Below are 18,932 nucleotides of genomic sequence, written 5' to 3'. Positions count from 1 at the left end.
GCCTCTCTACCTCTACTCCTTCCTCCTCCCAGCAGCCAGCAGACCTCACCAGCATGAGCATCTGACCCTGTCACTCCCCAACACATACAAATGCTCAGCACCTCCACTGACCTGCAGGATCATGACCAAATTCTTCAGCCAGGCATGGAGAGCTCTTTATGGTTGGACTCCAACCTACTTCAGCCTCCTGATTTGTTCCTGGCTTCAAGTGTGCCATGTTTCGGCCACTGCCGGCTACTCCGCATTCCACAGTCACGCCCTGCACTCTACCCTGCCATGCTTTGCTTGGGCTGTGCCCTCAGCCTGGAATTCCATCCCTCCCCCTCCCCTGCATTCGTCTTTCAAAACCCTCCCTTTGGGCACCCTGTTCAGCCTTTGCAGTGCTTCCCACATGGATCTGGCAATTCTCTTTCCAAACTCCCCTAGGCATCTGGCCAGGTCTTCTATAATGCTCATCCTAATCTGTGTTGGAGCACATCTATACCTAAACTCTCTCCCTGAGGAGGCTGGCTGCCCCTCAAAGGCCACCTGGAATGCATCTTAGTCTTCTCTGAATCCCCAGCACCAAACACTGGGCATCCATTTCCAGCTAGGAAAAGGATGGTATTACTTGGACACCCTTCAGGTCAACGTTACACCTGCTGCCTCCAGCTGTTTGCCAGGTCACCCAATTGCTGCCCCAAGCAGGTTTGGAAGAAGGAACACATTATGAAAGGTATCAGGGTAGGGGTGTCCAAATGGGACCAGAGTTCACTAACGGGGGTTTGGGGAAATGCCAACTAGAGAGTAAGACCTTTGCAATGTTTTCTTGGGTCTGGATTTAACTAAACCCCTACTAACTCCTCTCACTGCTCCTTAGAGCTTTTGGCAAAGCACAACATCAGGCCACAAAACTGCAAACCCAAATGGTCCCTAATAGCATGTCTCTCCTACTTCAGTAATAAAAACACTCCACTCTTTTAACTGAGCACGCGGACACTCAGATTAAAAACTGTATTTCCAAGGCTCCCTTGCAGCTAAGCTGAACCATGCATGAAACTAAGTTCCTGTCAAAGATATGAGAAGTGCCCAGTGGCAATGTCCATTAACCTCCCTTAAAACAGGCACTTGAATAATCGCTTTTCTCCTTTCCTTTTCTTTTTGCCCTTTTTGTTCCTCTATTGCAATGCCCGGAATGCAGTGGTCATGGGAGGCCTACAGTCCAATCGAATGTCCAAATGTGGTTTGTTTGGTCTATGTGTTTGAATGAGCTGCCAAAATTTCAAAATAGGAAACTTGTTACATAAAAATTCGGATTTCCAGTATCTCTTGATGTCAACAATTGGTGAAACTGAGTATTAAGTGTCCTTTAGTCAAACAAAAACTCCCGTTTGCCTCAGTCCCCACCACTCCCTATTGTCTCTGACATAGAGACTAAGAAGCAGTGGCCATTTACCACCGGCTTTGTTGCTGCTTTTCTTCCTGGAAGGTTGAGTCAAAACTTTCTTAGGTACACATCTCTTTCAAGAGTGGAAAAGTAAAAGATGACCCAAACTGGTCCATCTTCCTTCCTTCAGGCTCATTACCTCCCTGATGTTGCGGGTGTTTGGTTTGCTGCCCCTCAAATAGAAAGTGTTCACTAGAGCGGGAGAGATGGGGGAGACTGGGTTTAAACTTTATCTATAGTGATTATTTTTCTTTTTACGGGTGATTTGAATCAAATAAGATTAAAAATTTTTATATTTGTTAAATTTGGATGATGGAAATACTAGTATAGGCATATTCTGTACTCTCCTATATGTTTAGAATGTTTCCTATTAAAAATGTCACAATCAAAAAGGAAACGATCCCAGCATCCTCTGTGGCAGGTGCTGTGCTGGGGGCTTGGCGGGGCTGGTGTCGGGAAGGCTTTGCAAGGGAGGGGCGGGAGGTTCAGCCTTGAAAAATGAAAGGATTCCATCTTGAATGAAGGGTTCCAGGTCGAAGAAGTCCCCCAGCAAGCAAGCGGCAGCAGAGAGGAGGGGGGTGGAGGGAAAAGGAGGGCGTTCTGGGGAGGTCGGAGAGCGGTGAGGGGGAGGTGGTCCTGGGGTCAGAAGACAGAGGCAGGGTGGGGACACACGGACACCTGGCTTCACTCACCCTCACCGTCCCCCCACCCCAGGCCCATCCTTGGCTCTGTGAACAGCCCGCAGTGTTTCTAAGGATATGTGCCTATTTTTAGAACAGAGATTTATTTCTTTCTATTTCAACTGTTTACTTCTGTCCCAGGCTTGTGAATCTGCCGGTTTGTGTTACAAGGGAGAGTCACGGCCCCGTGGACCAAACCTGGCGGCTTCCTTCGTGGCCAAGAGGGTCCTCTGGCTTACAGGTCCCGATCTGGGCGTGAGTAGGGAGGATGCCACTCTGTTTTGGAGTCTGGTGGAAAGCCCTGTGGTGGCGCAGGAGTCCCAGGCTCTCATCTCGGCTCTGCGGCCGACGCGCTGTGTGACCTTGAACAAGTCCCGTCCCCTCTCTGGGCCTCAGGGTTGTTCTTGCTTTGAGTTTTCATCGCTGAAATGGTCCTGACAACACTTCCCTCACAGGATGGTATGAGGTCTGATGGGATCCATGAAACACCAAGTACATGACACGTGTCCAAGAGGGACTCCTGAGATCAGGGGTTCTTTACCTGTTGTATGTATGTATATGCCGGCTGGGGAAGGGAGGGTTAGGTAGTCCCTAAGAGTGTTTCTAGCTCTGAGATTCTACAGTCCTAGGTTTTCTCCTCCATCATTTCTTCCTATAGTTCATGGCCCCTTTTCTCTGAACTCTTGATACATCGTGGGCCAAGGAGGGCAGGGCTGCTGAATGTGGTCTATCACTGACGAGCTGTGTGATTCTGGGCATCCACTTCCTTATCTTAGGATGGTGCTAACCCCAGCCTGTGAGCATCCACCTCCTGGGATCCCTGCAGAAGTTTTATGTGATGGTCCCCACACCACACGGAGCGCAGCACCTGGCATGCAAGACGACCTCAGGAGAGAACAATAGTCCTTACTGCTACTATTGCTATTACTACTTCCGGCTTTGCAGGGGGCCTGTCATTTTCCACGGCAGTTTCTGTGGTTATAACGTGTCACCGATTCCCAATGGCTGTCTTCAAAGTCAACTCTTAGGACCCAATTTCTTTACAAGGTTGGAATTATCTCTACCATCTTCTCTCCTGCAAATATTTTGATTTTTTTTTACTGAAATACTAGTACTTTAAAAAATATTATTTTTCTCCAAAGCCTCATTAACAAGCAATATTTGTAATGAAAGTCTTTGTGTTGGTGCTTTCCTTCTTTTCTTGAGATTAATATTTATAGTAACAATAACATAACTTCAAAGGACATCGAATTGAGAAAAACAAGTTGCTGGTAATGCGCAGGCCCCTCCCACACGTGTGCACAGCAGGCGGCGGGGAACAGCCCAGGCTACCGGGTCAGGCCCGCCGAGTCTGGAACCCCAGCACCACCGTGTTGCATCCTGGGCAGGTTACTTCATCTCTCTAAGCCTCAGTTTCCCCATATTTAAAATGGGGCTGATAACAAAACCTCTCGGAGGACTAAAGGAGATAATCCACGCGGGGCTTTGCCCACGGCATACCCAGGAAATGTTAACTACCAGGTGACCCTATAGAAACGTGTGCGCTTGGCATTCCAGAACTTCTTCATGCATTGCCGATTCTCCCCGCTGCCTGGTCCAAGGGCAATCTGAACCGAGGAGTTGGCTCAGCTTCAGAGCAGCATCCACTTAACTCCAGAGAGATGAGAAAGGGCAGATCCTCTTGGGGAATCGGTCAGCAGCGGATACTTTTAGCACATGGAGCATTCCTCTCCCGTGGGAGTCCGAGTGCAACAATCTCATGATAAGCTCGAGTTTTTCCAGGCCGCAGAGAGATAGAAAGCTTCGGGGACTTTTTTCTTTTTTTCTTCTTCCAAACGTACACAAGTCTAGAGTCCTCTGCTGCAAACATAGCTGCTTTCCAACTCCGAGTACTCTACTCTGTCACATGACACTGGGGCTTAACAATTGCATCATTGAAAACATAACCCCCTGAAGCCTGAGCTGAATTCAAGTATCAGGACTGCCAGGACTTATCGGGGTGATCACGTCCTAAGTTATATAAATGTCTATTTACTATGTTGTACACCTGAAACTAACATTATATTGTATATCAACTGCAGTTGAAAAAAATTAAAGACGGCCAGCAACTGCTCATAAAATCATGGATGGTTACAAAAAGAATTGTAACTATGGGTGGTGATGGATGTTAGACTTATTGGGGTGATTATTTTGTAATATATACAAGTATTGAGTCATTATGTTGTAGACCTAAAATGAATGTTATATATCAATTTCAACTCAATTTTTAAAAGAAAAGAAAGAAAAAGGCATGGATGCTGAGAGCTGGAGGGGTGTCCGAGGGCCTGAGCCTGGCTGCAGCCACTCTGCAGAGAGGAAGACAGACTCCAAGAGGGGCCAGCACGTGCCTACATTGCAAACAAAGCCAGGAGTGAACATGAGCGTCTGCGTCTCAGGTTGTCTCCAGGAAGAAAGGAAGATGACTACACAGCACCGTCCCCAACGACAGACCAGAGCACATCTGTGGCTCGCACTGCCTCCCTGGAGGCTCCCATGAAGCTTCTGGTGGTGCGGCTACGATGTGAACTCTTAGAACAGTGTCAGGGCTCAGCCACTGTCTGGGTTTGGGATGTGAACAAGTCACTTCACCTCTCAGTTTTCTTTTCTTTTTAAAAAAAATATATCTTTATTTATTTCAGAGAGGAAGGGAGAGAGAGAAACATCAATGATGAGAGAGAATCATTGATCAGCTGCCTCCTGCACGCCCCCTACTGGGGATCAAGCCCAAAACCCAGGCATGTGCCCTTGGCTGGAATCAAACCCGGGACCCTTCAGTCCGCAGGTCGACACTCTATCCACTGAGCCAAACCAGCTAGGGCACCTCTCAGTTATATATATACACACACACATACACACACCCCCACACACACACATATTGATTGGGCAGAGACAGAGAAGGGTTTGCTGTTCCACTTATTTTTGCATTCATTGATTTTTGTATGTGCCTTGACCAGGGATGGAACCTGCAACCTTGGTGTATCGGGACGATGCTCTTACCAACTGAGCTACCCAGCCAGGGCCTTCTCTCACTTTCTTGTCTGTAAGGGGATGATAGTGGAGTCTGCATTGTAGGATGATGATGGTTGAATGATTTCATATTTTCAAAGTGCTAAGAACAGTGTCTGCACATAGAAAGTGCCATATAAGCACTTGTGAAACAAAAATTAAAACAAGAGGATAATGTTCTAAGAGTTCACATCGTAGTTGCGCCACTAAGAGCATAACAGAGAAGACAGCGGCCTGGATCTAGCCCGGTTCTGTGTGGACGTGCGACCGAGAGCAAGTTCCTCTCCCTCGCTGGGCTCAGCTCCTGCTCTGCAAGTGGGAGGGTTGGACACCTGCTGGCCCCTGTGCCCGTCCGGGCCAGCCGGCTCCGATGTCTCTCACGCTCGGTCCGCATACCTTCGGCCGCTCCCCGTGCTGTGATTGCGGAACCTGGGCCAAGGGCGGGTGAAATGTGAGCTGGAATCTTTGTGCTCTCAGAAGGGAGGGAGGCCCACTAGATCTTTTCAAAACTCACATACTGACTTGCAAATCAGGTAACAGAGACACTCCGTGAAGGGCCCGATTGTGCGGCCGGGACAAAAAACCCACTGGCCTCGGTTATCTCCTCTCCTCTCTCTGATTTCTCTTTTCTTTTCCTTGAGCTTAGAGAGAAAGGGGTCTTTGAAAATGTTCGTTTCGAAACCACAGGTCTCAGATTGCCCAACCTACTCCCCAGTCCAAATACACAGCCACCTTCCTCCCTAGGAGAAATCCGAGCCCCCGCGCCTGGTCCTGTGACACCAGGCGCGCCGTCAGCTCTCGGAGCCCCAGGGTCTCCATCCCTCCAGGGGACACAAGCACCCCTTCCTGCAAATCCCCTGGGAGAAGGGCTCCGGGGAGCCGACTGTGTGGGCGGTACAGAGGCCCTGGGGACCTGCTGCTGGGGCCAGGTACCCTGATAGTTGGGGCGGGGGCACTGTGGGAGCTCTCTGCCGGTCTCCAGGTGAAACAGAGCTCCCAGCTGGAAATCCAGCAGTCCCTGGGGGCTTACCCTGGGTTCTGAGGGCTCCTCCACCTGTCCCCTGCCCACTCCCAGCTCTGATGCTTGCCTCTGGCCCTGTCATCATCTGCCGGATTTGCAGTCACAGCCTAATCGAACCTCCTTCTCATGCAACGGCTCAGGGCAACTCCCACAGCCCCGAAGGCCAGAGGCCCCAGGCCTTGAGGGTCCCCCAGGGGTGGCGTGTCTGGGCTTCACCCTGGGAACAGCAAAGATTCTGCAATATGTCGGGAGGGTTGTGGAGAGGGGCAGGAGCCCTTTCTTGTTGTCAGAAAAGAACCCTGCGACCACAGGCTGGGCAGGACAACAGGGCTCCCACGTGAGCCCCTTCCACCTCTCCCTCGTCTCCCTGGCATCTGGCATCTCCGCTGGCCCATCTGTCCCGATCCTGAGACAGCAAGCCCACCAATCCCTCCACAGAGACATACTGAGACTCCCTGCCCCTGGTTCCCTTCTGTACAAGACCCTGTGCTCACGGCCTTCACTCCGCCCAGAATTCTTTGTTTTTATTCTTGACTTAGAAAAAACCCACGGCCCAGTTCCCATATCGCCTGTTCTGTGAAGCCTCCCGCCAGGAAGGATTAGTCCTCTCCCTGAGCTCCTGTCCGCTCCCATTTAGAACGGCGTTTATATGACATCTGCTGCCCACGGGACTGAGCGCCTGCGGGACAGAAGGCCCGCCAGGCTCCCCTGTCGGCAGCCGGCACGGGGCCTGGCGCCTGGTGGGTAACCGAGCCATGTTCGCTGCGTTGACTACAAGTAGCACATCCCCCTCTGTCCTCACTTTTTAAAGCTGTTTGTTCTTGCAGCAATGATCTAGGGTAGAATTAGAACAGAATAATTGTATAGCAACGAAGCTGGAAGCTTGATGGTTTCTTGCCCTCATCACTAGCTTTTTACTGAAACCCAGGCTAAGAGGGAGCCATGGTGCAGGGGAGGGGGAGGCACCCAAGGCTCCCCAGCCATGCTGCCTTCTAATCAACTGGAGCAACTTCGTCAGGGGAACCCACTCCTCACAGCTGGCCGGGGGGCCGGGAATAGCAAGGTGACAGTGTGCTGCTGGCGGAAGTTGTCAATCTACGGGGCCTGCGAACCAGGGCCCTAGTCAAGGATTCTAGGTTTCTAGAAAGAAGCCACTTAATCAAATCTGGAGGCAAGACCAGGTTATAAGCTCAGGGAGCTTGGCCCTGAAAGGGACCAACCAATTCCATCATTTTATGGGTGGGGACACTAAGGCCTAGGCAAGGACAGCAACTGGGTCAAGGCCACATGGAGTAAGAGACAGGGCCAGGGTTGGAACCGGGACACCTAACCTCTAGTCCAGTGATGGGCAACCTTTTGAGCTTGGTGTGTCAAACTTCGCCAAAAAAACTGAGCATAACTCGGGTCGTGTGTCACTTTGAGGAAAAAACTGACTTGCAAATCAGGTAACGCATTACTTCGCAAATGTTTCATCCTCAGGAGCAGCAAATGTTTCATCCTCGGCATGTGGCCGCGTGTCATCAGAAATGGCTACGCGTGTCAGTGCTGACACGCGTGTCATAGGTTCGCCATCACTGCTCTAGTCCCTCATTTTTCCTGCTAACTTACTGCCTCTACACAAGCTGGGATTACTTGAGGGTTAGTGGAATGGTACACAAGTGTTCTTCTTTTATGGATCACTATTAAACTACAGTTGAGCAATGACAAGTTTTTTTTTAAAAAGGTGTAAAATGTCCCATTTTTAATATAAAAATATAGCAAATGGAAAATTCACTAAATTCAGTAACATTCATTATCTTCCTTCTCCTTGCTGGATGTTGACCTGCGTACCTGAGATAGAGATGTGGAATGAAAGGCCCCTGCTAGCTAGTAGGCCTCCTAGGAATCCTCCCTAACCCTGCTCACGGCTCCACGGTGCCTGGCCAAACCACAGACATAACCAGGGAGCCGTTCACCTTTCGATGCTGTGATTCTAACATCAGAGGCAAATTCTGAGCATCAAACACACTTAAGTGTGCCGGCTATGAAATGCAATGATAAAAACATCTAACAAGTGAAACTCTTCTAGTCCTTTATTTCTTGGTTAACTTATTGCATGACTCATGCTCCCCCCACCATCCTGCAGCAGCTGCCTGGATGCACCAGTGGAACGGGCTTTTGCAGACTCAGGGGCCGTGCTAGCTAGGTGGCCATCTTTGCAGGGCTGGGCCCCGGTTCTCGAGGAGTCTGCATGTGCTCCGTCTCAGTGTCCAACACATGGAGCTGCTTCTCCCACAGCCAGGATCCACGGGTCCAGCAATCAAGGTAGAAATGGGAGTGGCGCCGCTCACTACTACCCCTAGTGACTCACTGGCAAAATGTTCACTTCCTGTTCCTGTGACCTTATGCTCTGCTGGCCTACAGGTCTTAGTTTCAGGACTTAGTTCCAAAGGGAAAAATGCTTCCTCCCAGAGACACAACAATGATTCCATTGGACTAGAAGTTAAGACTGATGCCCGGCCACTTTGGGCTCCTCATACCTCTGAGCAATAGGCCGAGAAGGAGTTTCTGTATTGGCTGGGGTGATGGATCCTAATTACCAAGGGGAAACTGGGACTGCTGCTCCACAGTGGGGGTAAGGAAGCATATGTCTGCAGTAGGAGGTTGCTTAGGGCTTTCTTAGTATTAATTACCATGCCCCGTGATTACAGTCAATGGAAAACTACAACAACCAATCCAGGCAGGACCACTAATGGCTCAGACCTTCAGGGATAAAGGCGTGGGTCACCTAACCAGGCAAGGAACTGTGACCAGCTAGGTGCTTGCCAAAGGCAAAGGGAATACAGAATGGGTAGTGGAAGAAGGTAGTAGTTATAAATACCAGCTATAACCATGTGTATTTCCTTATTTTGTTATGAATATGTTTGCAGGTGTGTGTGTGTGTTTTCTTTCCCCTTAGTCTCTAATCTTGATTTTATTCTGTAGTATCTAAATATTGTTCATTTACATCATAGTACTTAAGTTACGGGATATAAAGAAGAGCAGAACTGAAACACTGGGTCTCCTCCTGGCTCTCAAGCATGCCAGCATTTGGAATAAAACTATACCGTTCACTCTCCTGTGTGTCCAGCTTGCTGACTGCAGACCTTGGGACTTGTCAGCCGCCATAATTGTGTGAGCCAATTTCTTATCATAAATCTCTTTCTCTATGTATTTACGTCCTATTGGTTCTGTTAGAGAACCCTGATGAATACAACACACACACACACACACAACACACACACACACACACACACACCTGCAAAGGCAATGTTATTCCAATGCAATGGCCATGAAGGAAAGTGGAAGTGATGGCACCTGTCCCTCCCGCAGGTGGTCATGGTGGCTGTCCCTGTGCCTGTGACAACGTGGTCCCCTAGTGCCTACTCACATCAGGGTCCAGCTCATCCAGCTCGTTTTCCAGGGTCCTGAGCTCGTCCTCTGTTAGGGCTCCGAGGATTTCATCCTCATCCAGGTCTCGGTATTTCTCTAGTTCTCGTCTGTACGACATTGTGAAGAACTTGCCTTTGTCTTCTGGGTTTCCGTGCTGAAATAAGACCTACCAGAGAGAAAAGATCTTAGAAAGACCTTTCTTGGATCTGCTCTCAGGGAAAATAAATGCTTGTCTTTCACATGGTGGCCTGGGCACGTCTTACGAATCGTCAGGATAATGATACTATAGTGGAATACTGCACTAACTTGGACTAATTCCATAATAAAACCACGCAAGGTGAAAATTTTATTACCCGAGGGCAGGTAATTTAATGAATCCTAATTAATTGCACTGGCATGACCACTAATTATGAGTAACCGGTTATTATAAATGGCTTATGAGTGCCTGAAAACTATTTTATTCTTCAGGTAGTTTAAATACTTTTCTGTACAATCCTCCACCCTTCATCCCACACCCCGACGGAAAACACGAACGCTGGGAACTCTGCCAAAGCTGTCCTTAACAGAGGGGGAGTATCAGTGGTTAACTGAGCACCTGCTTCCTGCAGGCCCTTCACCTAGAATATCTCATCCAATCCTCACAAGAAACAGCCAGCAGTAACGTTAACTCTTACTACCATACGTCAACTCATGCGTCAGGCAATTCCTAAGGATTTCCTAATTTCATCTCTGAGGTAGGTATTAGCTGTTATCTCCATTTTGCAGGTGAGGATATTGAGCTTAGAGAGGTTGAGGGACTCCCAGAAACCATGACACTGTGAAGCAGCAGAACCAGCACTGGAAGCCGGGTCCGCTGGCTTTCCCAGCGCACTGCTCTAGCCGTTGTATTCCAACACCTTCTTCATAGAATCGCCCAAGTCCTGGCCAGGGGAGAGTGCTTCCTCCAGACCCTTCATATTACTCCTGAGGGAGCTGGCTCAGAGGGGCAGGGAGGTGGTCCAGGGCCCTTGCAGATATAATTAGTTTAGATGAAGATATGGTGAGGAAGGGTGGGCCTCTAACCCAACATGGCTGTGTCCTTATAAAAAGAGGAAATGTGGGCAGCCAGGCCTGCGGGGAGACACCATGTGAAGGTGATGAAGGCAGAGATCAGGGTGATGCTTCCACAAGCCAAGGACACCAACGATGGCCAGCAAACCCCCAGAAGCGGGGGCGAGGCTGGGACAGATGCTCACAGCCTTTGGAAGGAACCAACCCTACCGATACCTTGATCTTGAACTTCTAGCCTCTAGAACTTTGAGACAATAAATGTCTGTTATTTAAGCCACTCAGTATGTGGTACTTTGTTATGGCAGCCCTAGCAAGTGTACACAGTCGGTATCACCTTCTTCACAGCAGTTTGTGTTTTTAGATGCCCCCACCCCATGCAAACAAACAAAACCCATGGCTCATCTGTGACATGACTGATGGAATTTTCCAGAGTAGAGAGAAACAAAAACCAGGGAAAGACAACCAACGAATCAATCAAAAAGGTGGTATTAACTGTTAATTAAAAACAACTGAAGCTGTTAAAAATAAACTAAAACTGAAGTTCACTAAGCTAACAGAAATGTCTCCATTTCAGAAGGCAGAGATACGCATTATTAATGTGGGCTTGTGCATGTGTGGGCATATTTGTAGAAGAAATCCAAGTGTGTGACAGCTGGCTTGATAAGAAAGATCTAGCTTCCCAAACACAGAAAACCCCAGCACATCTTTTTCTCTAAGAATGGCTCGCTTGGCCTGACGTCTTCCTCTGACCAGACCCCCAAAATGCAATGTTCAGGCCATAAATACGCGCCCCCCCGCCCCCATTCATTTCTATTTACTTCCAAAGAAAGCAGAAGCAGCTGACAATGTTCTGGTATAGACGAAAAAATCCTTCCTGAAGGCTCTCAGAGAATAACCTAATTTGGCTTTTCCTAAGTGGAGCCAGGAGAGGTCTCCATCCCGGGACCAAGAAGAACCCTAGTCAAGGGCTTAGAATCTTCCAGAACCAACTCATAGAGCTACCTCTGAACGAGTGTCTCTTACGTGGGTTGCAAAACACGTTTTTGGTGCTCAAACAGGTTTGGGTTACGTGAGCTTCCACAGGACTCTGGGCTGCAGGACTTCCAAAAAATTCTGGTATGTTCCACACACTGAATGTCTCCAAGAGGGGCGGGTCGCAAGCAGAATTTCCCGTCCTTTTGACCAGGAAAACATGTCTCTGAAGAACTGCTTCTGGAATTGGGCTCTCGTGAAACGAAGTTGGGAAAACAGCCTCGGACTCACCTCTGGGGCATGAGGAGCCACTCAGACTCACACAGGGAGGGACAGAGGGGCAGGGCCAGCGAGGGCAGGTTTGGCTCAGGAGCTGGCTTGTATGTTATCTTTGCCAGCTGATTCATTTTCTAGATAATTTGCATGACAATCCTTGAAAAAGTCACGGACAGACACTGAAGAGAGAGGAACCAGGAAGAAGGAACAGGGGAGAGAGGAATCTATATCAAAGCCAGCTTGGAAGAAAGGAACGGGGAGGGAGCAGGAGGAGAGAAGGAGGTGGGACCTCCAGGGCGGCCGTCCTGAGGGAGGCCGTCATTCAGTTTCCTGAGGATCCAGTCTCGCTCTCAGCACACACAAGAAAGCTAACAATCCACTTACACACTCCGCGGCGCTGTTGAATTAAAAAATCCCATTTCAGAGGATTTTAAAAGGCTCTTTCTATTGTCAAGTGTCCTGTGACTATTACAGAGTGATGAGGCATGGCGTTAGATAAGCTGAGAGGCGCGGAGAACTCCTAAGGTAAACTCTGAAGCTGTGAGCTTCAAGCCACACTCATCCACTTGGCTCCCAGGCATGGTTTCTCTCTCTAAAGCGAGACTCCTCCTGTGGTGGATGACGGGGAACTGGAGCTGGGGAAGGGCAGGGATGAGAAGGGGGTGAAATCCCCTGCTACTAGAGCCCACTGCAGGCTGGGCCTTACAATACGGCTTGGAAGAGATGGTATGTTATAGTTGTTAATAAAAGGCCTCTGTCTCCTAAGAAAAGAGTGGTCATGGATGGACACAGGCCTGAGATTCCGAAGACTTCGGTAGGCGTAAGAGCTGTGGTAACTCCCCAGGGTACCCTCACGGGGTTCCTCTCCTCCCGGTCTCCGTTTGCTCACCTGTAAAGTGAGCATCAGCGGACTGGGAAATTCTGCATGTATTGCAGCAAGCTGCGACTCACGGGCCTGGGTGTCTTTATCTATCTAGTGGGAGGGTACGAGTACTCCCCCCGAGGGTGTTGTGAGGAGTCACTGGCAACAAGCAAAGGAGGCATAAAGCTGGGGCTGGTGCATGGGCAGTGCAGGCTCACACGGGGAGCCCTTATCTTGAGGTTGCTGCTGGAGTCGCCCCCGCCCCCAACCCTGCTCCCCGTGCACATCACCAGAGTCGGTTCCCTCAGGCAGACCTGTGTCTCACTCTTCCTCACGTCCCGGGGTCCAGCCCTGTGCCTGGCGAACGTCCTGGTAGGGAACGAGCACATTTGGGTTTTGGTCTCACAAGTGTCCTTGGGACTTTGGGCAAGTCCCTTCTCTTCCTGGATCCTCTCTCTTCCCACCTTTAAAACGGAAAGGTGTGACCAGGCCTTGGAGGGCAGGGAGCCCGAGAGGGGGAGGGAGCGGGAGGAAGAGGGAGGAAGAGGGCGATGAAGCTGCCAGGGCCCCCAGCATGGCCGGCCGAAGCAGAACCGTGCCTGCTGCCTGCTTCTGAACCGGGTCCTGAGGAAGAGGCGGTGAGAGAAGGGAGGGGCGGCTCAATAAATGTAACACCCATTTAAAAACTTAAGTCTTCCAAAGCCGGCGTGTATATCACACGAACAGCGCGTCTGGCCGCCCTGCTTCTCAGCAGCCTTAAGCTGCCGCCGCTGCTGCTGCTAAATATGAAAATAAAACAATTTACAAGCTGTGCCAGGAAATAAAACTGGGCGGGATGGGCAGTAAAAACGAACGGGTCAAGGGCTGAGGCCATCCATCAGCGGCTTCAGAAAGGAGAGGTCGGAGACAGGGACGCTCCTGGAGAACCAAATAAGCCTTTAAATCTCTCACCCAAGTGGGTCCTGTCACTTCTGCTAATGGCTTCTCCAGCCTCCGCCCCTGTGGGAACGCTGGGAGGAGGCGCTGGAGCCGCATCTAGATTTATGGCATACACTTCCCTGAGGTCAGGAGGAGCTGAGTCACAAGTTCAAATGGATATTTTCCACTTATACCATCTTCTTATTTCAGCCACAGTGAACATCTGAATAGTGGGCGAAGAAGGAGCGATTAACCAAGTTGTTTTCATACCCCGTCTCCTCCTGTCTTTGTCTCTTCTATTTTGGAAGACACTTGGTTGTTGTTTTTAATCCTCACTCAAGGATATGTTTTTATTGCTTTTATTGAGAGAGAGGTAAGGAGGGAGGAGGGAGAGGAGGAAGGGAGGAGGAGAGAGAGAGAGAGAGAGATGTGAAAGAGAAATATTGATTAGTTACCAACCGGGGATCGAACCCACAACCTCACTTGCTGGATGCCCTGACCAGGAATCAAACCCGCAACCTTTCCGTGTATGGACTGAAGCTCCAACCAACCAAACCACACCGGCCAGAGCTGAAGACCTTCGGCTAAAGGGTAATGCCATGCGCCCTCACCACTGAAGTCTGTGCCTCTCTCTTCCAGGGGCTTCAGGAACACGCCGTGCCTGAGAGTCCCTATTCCTTTTGAAGGAGCTGTCTCTCCCAAGCCCTCCTCAAGGGGCACCTATGAGGGGCAGCCATGCTTTATATCTTCACCCCCCACCCCCAGCAGATTGGACAGAACAGGTGCCTGATTCACGTCAATGACCTGTGAGGTGGCCTGGGACCAGAAAAAGGATGAGTTGGATGACTATGAGCTCCTTTACTCTTTGGCATTTGTATTCATTTCCCGGGGCTGCCCTAACGAAGACCACAAACCAGATGGCTTAAACAGCAGCACTTTAGGTCTCTCAGTTCTGGAGGGTAGAAGTCCAAAATCTAGGTGCTGGCAGGGCTGGTTCCTTCTGAGAGCTCAAAGGGCAACTGTGTTCCATGCCTCTCTCCCTGCTCTGGGAGCCTCAGGCTTGCGCTGGCTGTCTCCCAGTTCTGTACGTGTCTGTGCCCAAATGTCTCCTTTATATAAAGACACCAGTCCTATTAGACTAAGGCCTTTCCTCATGACCTTATCTGAACTTGATCATCTACAAAGACCCTATTCCCAAATAAGGTCACATTTATAGGTAGAACTTTTGGAGGGGGATAATTCAACCTGAAACAGCACTGAACTGGGACATAAAGAGAGAATAAGGCAGGTGGTAGGGGAAGCTGGGAGTGAAGAGAGGTGAACGTGTGAGAGCGGAGGCCATGAGGTAAGAGACGTGTGGGGAGTGAGAGTCTTCGTGTGTGTGTGTGTGTGTGTGTGTGTGTGTGTGTGTGTGTGAATTCATGGGCTGAGAGAGATGCAGAACATGGTGTCCCCAGAAGTGCCCAGTCCCTGCTCCCTCAGGCCTGCATAGCTATGGCTCATGTTGGGTTCCTGAGGCCCCTGTCCGCCCACAGTCCTGAGGAGGCCCACCCCTCAAAGCACTCCGGTACCTTGAATGAGTCCCTGCTCCTTACAGCCAAACAAGAGGAGAGCTCAGACTCTCACCCTCTGCTTCCCTCCTTCTCAGTCTCCTTGATGACGGATTCTTCCTGCCCAGCTGTTCCCCTGGGCTCTGCCCTCTTCTCACTTCTCACACTCCCCCGGGGTTCTTATCTCCCATGTGAGGTCTGTTACCAGAGATAAGCTGATGACTCAGATGGTCTCTCTCCAGCTCAGGCTCCCTGCTGGGCATGTCTCCTGGTGTCCCTCAGGCTTCAGTGCCTGACCCTGGGCATGGCCCACCTCTCCTCCACCATCATCTCCTCACCTGGGTGATGGCACCTCTGCCGTCCATCCGTCACCCAGGCCGGACACCTGGGTCAGCCTGCACTCTCCCCTTCCCACTCCTGAGCTCTGGTAGGTCCCCACGCCTGTCAATCCTCTCTCTCCCTCTTTCTCTCTCTGTCTCTGTCTCTGTCTTTATCTCTTTTGAACGTTATAGTTCTTTTTTAATTGTGGTAAAACACATGTAACATAAAATGTTAATGATTTTAAGTGTAAATTTCTGTAGCATTCATATTGTTGCGCAACCATCACCACCAGTCATCTCCCCAACTGAAACTCTGTCCCCATTGAGCACCAACTCCCACCCTCCTCCACCCCCGCTCCCAGCCCCTTGCAACCACCGTTCTACTCTCTGACTACTCTACGTGCCTCGCCTGAGTGGAATCAGGCATTATTTGTCCTTTTGGACCAGAATCCCACCTCTTTCACGGCCTTTGTGTCTGCCCCTCCTCTTCGGGTCATGGGGCTTGCCTCTTTAAATCTATGTTATTACAACAGCTTCCCAAACGGTCTCCCTGCCTCCATCCTCCTACCTTCCTGTCCACATGATCTTTGTGAAAAGCAATTCTGATACTGCTCCCAAGCTGAAAGCCAACTTCAACAGCCCCCGTTATGACAGACAGCACACGCCCCAGCCTGGTGTTTGAAGCCATCCCAGACCACTCATCCCTGAGCACCCTGGAGTTTCAGTCCTTTAGGCTGTGTTCCGCGTCCTTTCAGCCTGGGGCCCCCGCCTCCACACAGTCTGAAGTCCTACCAAGTCCTCAGAGCACCGCCTCTCCACACGGCACCCCCAGCCTCCTCATGGGTGCACGTGGCCTCTCCCCACACTCTCCGCTGCAGCCCTCTGAGAGCAGCGCTGCCCCATCTTGCAGAGGAGACTGTGGCTCCCACCCCTCTCAGCCCCCAGGCGGGGTGGGCAAGGGCAGCAATCACCTCTGACCTGCTCCCATCTCTGTGCGCAGCCCTGGCCTGGCTCCGAGTCAAGGCACCACGACTGCAGATCAGCCAGGAGCATAGTCCTGGGACAGTCCCCAGGAGTAGGGTGGACAAGCCTATTCTATCCCAGGCCAGAGACCCACAGGGAAGGTAGTAAATTGGCCTTGACTGGGGCCGGTGGGGGTGGGTAGGTGTGAAAGGGGTAGATAGTAGGTAATGGAAGCTTTTGCGGGGAGGGGGCTTCCTCAATTTTACATTTTAAAACACTTAAAATGCAATGCAGTGATTATACCAACAACCACTCCAATGTGCAGAGACCCCTGCAGCTTATGAAACCACCACCACTCTCAGGCCTGCAGATTCAGGTGCCCTGTAACGTGGGTGTGTTGTCACCATGATGCCATCCAGACCGACAGGGAGAGGGAGACAGCCGGACGGAGAGGGCCCAGCTCTCCCAGCCCCCTGGGTCCCAATCCCCTGCCTTCCCGCTTCCCCAGGGAGCCCTGCGTGAGGCCTGAGCCGCTCCCCTGCCCTGCTGCTTCTCCCAAGTCACGGCTGGCTACGGAACTGGCCAGGTCCAGTGCAAAATAAGACCGTGGGGTCCTTTGTTCAAAAATGGGGGGAAAGTGCTATTAAAGGTACTGAGACATCAAGTTTTTCCTTTCTCTCCTGCTCTCTCTCTTGATCTATCATGGTGTTTTTAAAATGTATCCTTTAATGTCACTACCTACACACGCAGGTGCCCACGTGCTACATCTCAGAGCAACTCACACCAAGTCCAGTGGCTGCCAGTTGAGCCAGCAACTCCACTTCCCATAGGCCACTGCAACACATGGAGTGGGGCAAACCTACGTGCCTGGATCAGGGTAGATGAGAGGCTTGCCCCCCAGAGTTGCCAGCTGAATGCAATGGGGAGGGGGTGTGCAGAGAGCCCCAATGGAAGCTGGGTGGGGGTGGGGAAGAGAGGCTAGTGGGACCTGGGGGTGACGGAGGTGAGGCAGCTGGAGTGCCAGGAAGCAGAGAGGCAGCAGGAGGTGGGTCCCCCTGTGAGCCAAGGCTCCAAGCACTGGTGCATCCGCCGTTGTCCATGGGGCCTCAGTTAAAAACAGAAACCCTGCCAAGACCGGTTTGGCTCAGTGGACAGAGCGTCGGCCTGCGGACTCAAGGGTCCCGAGTTCGATTCCGGTCAAGGGCATGTGCCTTGGTTACAGGCACATCCCCAGTAGGGGGTGTGCAAGAGGCAGCTGATCGATGTTTCTCTGTCATTGATGTTTCTAACTCTCTATCCCTCTCTCTTCCTCTCTGTGAAAAATCAATAAAATATATTTAAAAACAGAAACCCAAAGGTCAAATGAAGAATTCAAGAAAGCATCTGCAGAGCATTTAACCAAGCACGGGTTAAATGAGAAAAGGGCTCTGCACAACCGCACAGCCTCCAGCCCTCTTCTCAGGACACACGCCTTGAAGGCCCCAGAACCCCTGTCCCCTGGATCTATAGGAAGCTGGGCCACGTACAATGGCAGAAGGCGCTCAGGTGGGAGTGGAGCTGGTTACAAGCCCTGACTTTGGTTGAGGACTTGCTGTGTGACCTCAAGCAAGTTGCTATACCTCTCTGGATCTGTTTCCACAACCTAATTGAGTATTTATTGAAGGCCTACTTTGTGCAGTGTGGGCTTTGTGGGAGAAACAGAAATTAATAAGGGAGTCCCCAGCCCGTAGGAAGCTTCCAGTTAAGGATCCCTGGGGTAATGTCAAATGCATCGTCTCTTCATCCACTACCCTCAGAGGCGGGGCAAGCTGGGTCATTAGCTCCACTTTGCCAATGAGCCTCCTGTAGGGTCAGCCTGGTACAAGGTGAAAGCTTGCACTAGGGTCCTGCAGAGCTGGGCTAACACCCTGCCCTGGCTCTCAATGGCTTGGCAGACTCCGGCATGGCACTCACTGTCTCACGGATTTGTTTGGAAAGTGAGGGCACAACAGGTACCTCCCAAGAGTACTCTGAAGGGGAAATGAGGTAAAGGATGATGCGGTTCAGCCTGCTGGTGTTTATGGCCCTGCCTCAGTCCCACAAAGCACCAGCCCAACAAGCCAGCCCCGCAAGCCCTGGATGGGCTGAACAGCCATGTGACTGTCCCCCCAAATGTAGGTCAACAGTGTGAGGCCTCGGTCCCAAGAGTCAGGGTGCTATCTCTGCTGCATGAATGAGAGTACAGTGGCCACAGCAGGGCTGATGATGGCCTTGCTGGGCTTCAGGCTGGAGCTCAGCTCTGGGCTCCTACTTTCCATTGGAGAGCTGTTCTGTTTTTTTCTTTTTTTAATAAGGAATTGGTTTTATTAATTATCAGCCAAGGGTGCAAATCTTAAGGGGACAGCTGACTGAATTTTCCCATAGGCATACACCTACGGAAACACCACTCAGATGAAGCT

At 50.7% G+C, this 18,932-nt stretch overlaps 1 protein-coding gene across 2 annotated transcripts in view; it reads right to left on the bottom strand.

Annotated features, from left to right (window-relative positions):
* The window catches only part of TMOD1 (tropomodulin 1), a 74,748-nt gene that overhangs the window by 48,263 nt on the left and 7,553 nt on the right, over positions 1 to 18,932 (bottom strand). The window contains exons 1-2 of one of the 2 annotated variants that reach the window (XM_054727109.1): positions 13,695 to 13,780; positions 9,582 to 9,749 (exon numbers count right to left, since the gene is read on the bottom strand). In XM_054727109.1, the coding sequence (XP_054583084.1) occupies positions 9,582 to 9,749; positions 13,695 to 13,778 (252 nt within the window). In that variant the 5' untranslated portion in view covers positions 13,779 to 13,780. Of the gene's footprint in view, positions 1 to 9,581; positions 9,750 to 13,694; positions 13,781 to 18,932 lie in introns of those variants that run through there. The other variant, XM_054727110.1, reaches the window with a different exon arrangement.

The sequence above is a fragment of the Eptesicus fuscus genome, chromosome 15 (genome assembly GCF_027574615.1).
Source record: "Eptesicus fuscus isolate TK198812 chromosome 15, DD_ASM_mEF_20220401, whole genome shotgun sequence".
Classification (NCBI taxonomy): Eukaryota; Metazoa; Chordata; class Mammalia; order Chiroptera; family Vespertilionidae; genus Eptesicus; species Eptesicus fuscus.
Note: the sequence above shows the minus strand (reverse complement) of the source record. Positions and strands in the feature narration are given on the sequence as shown.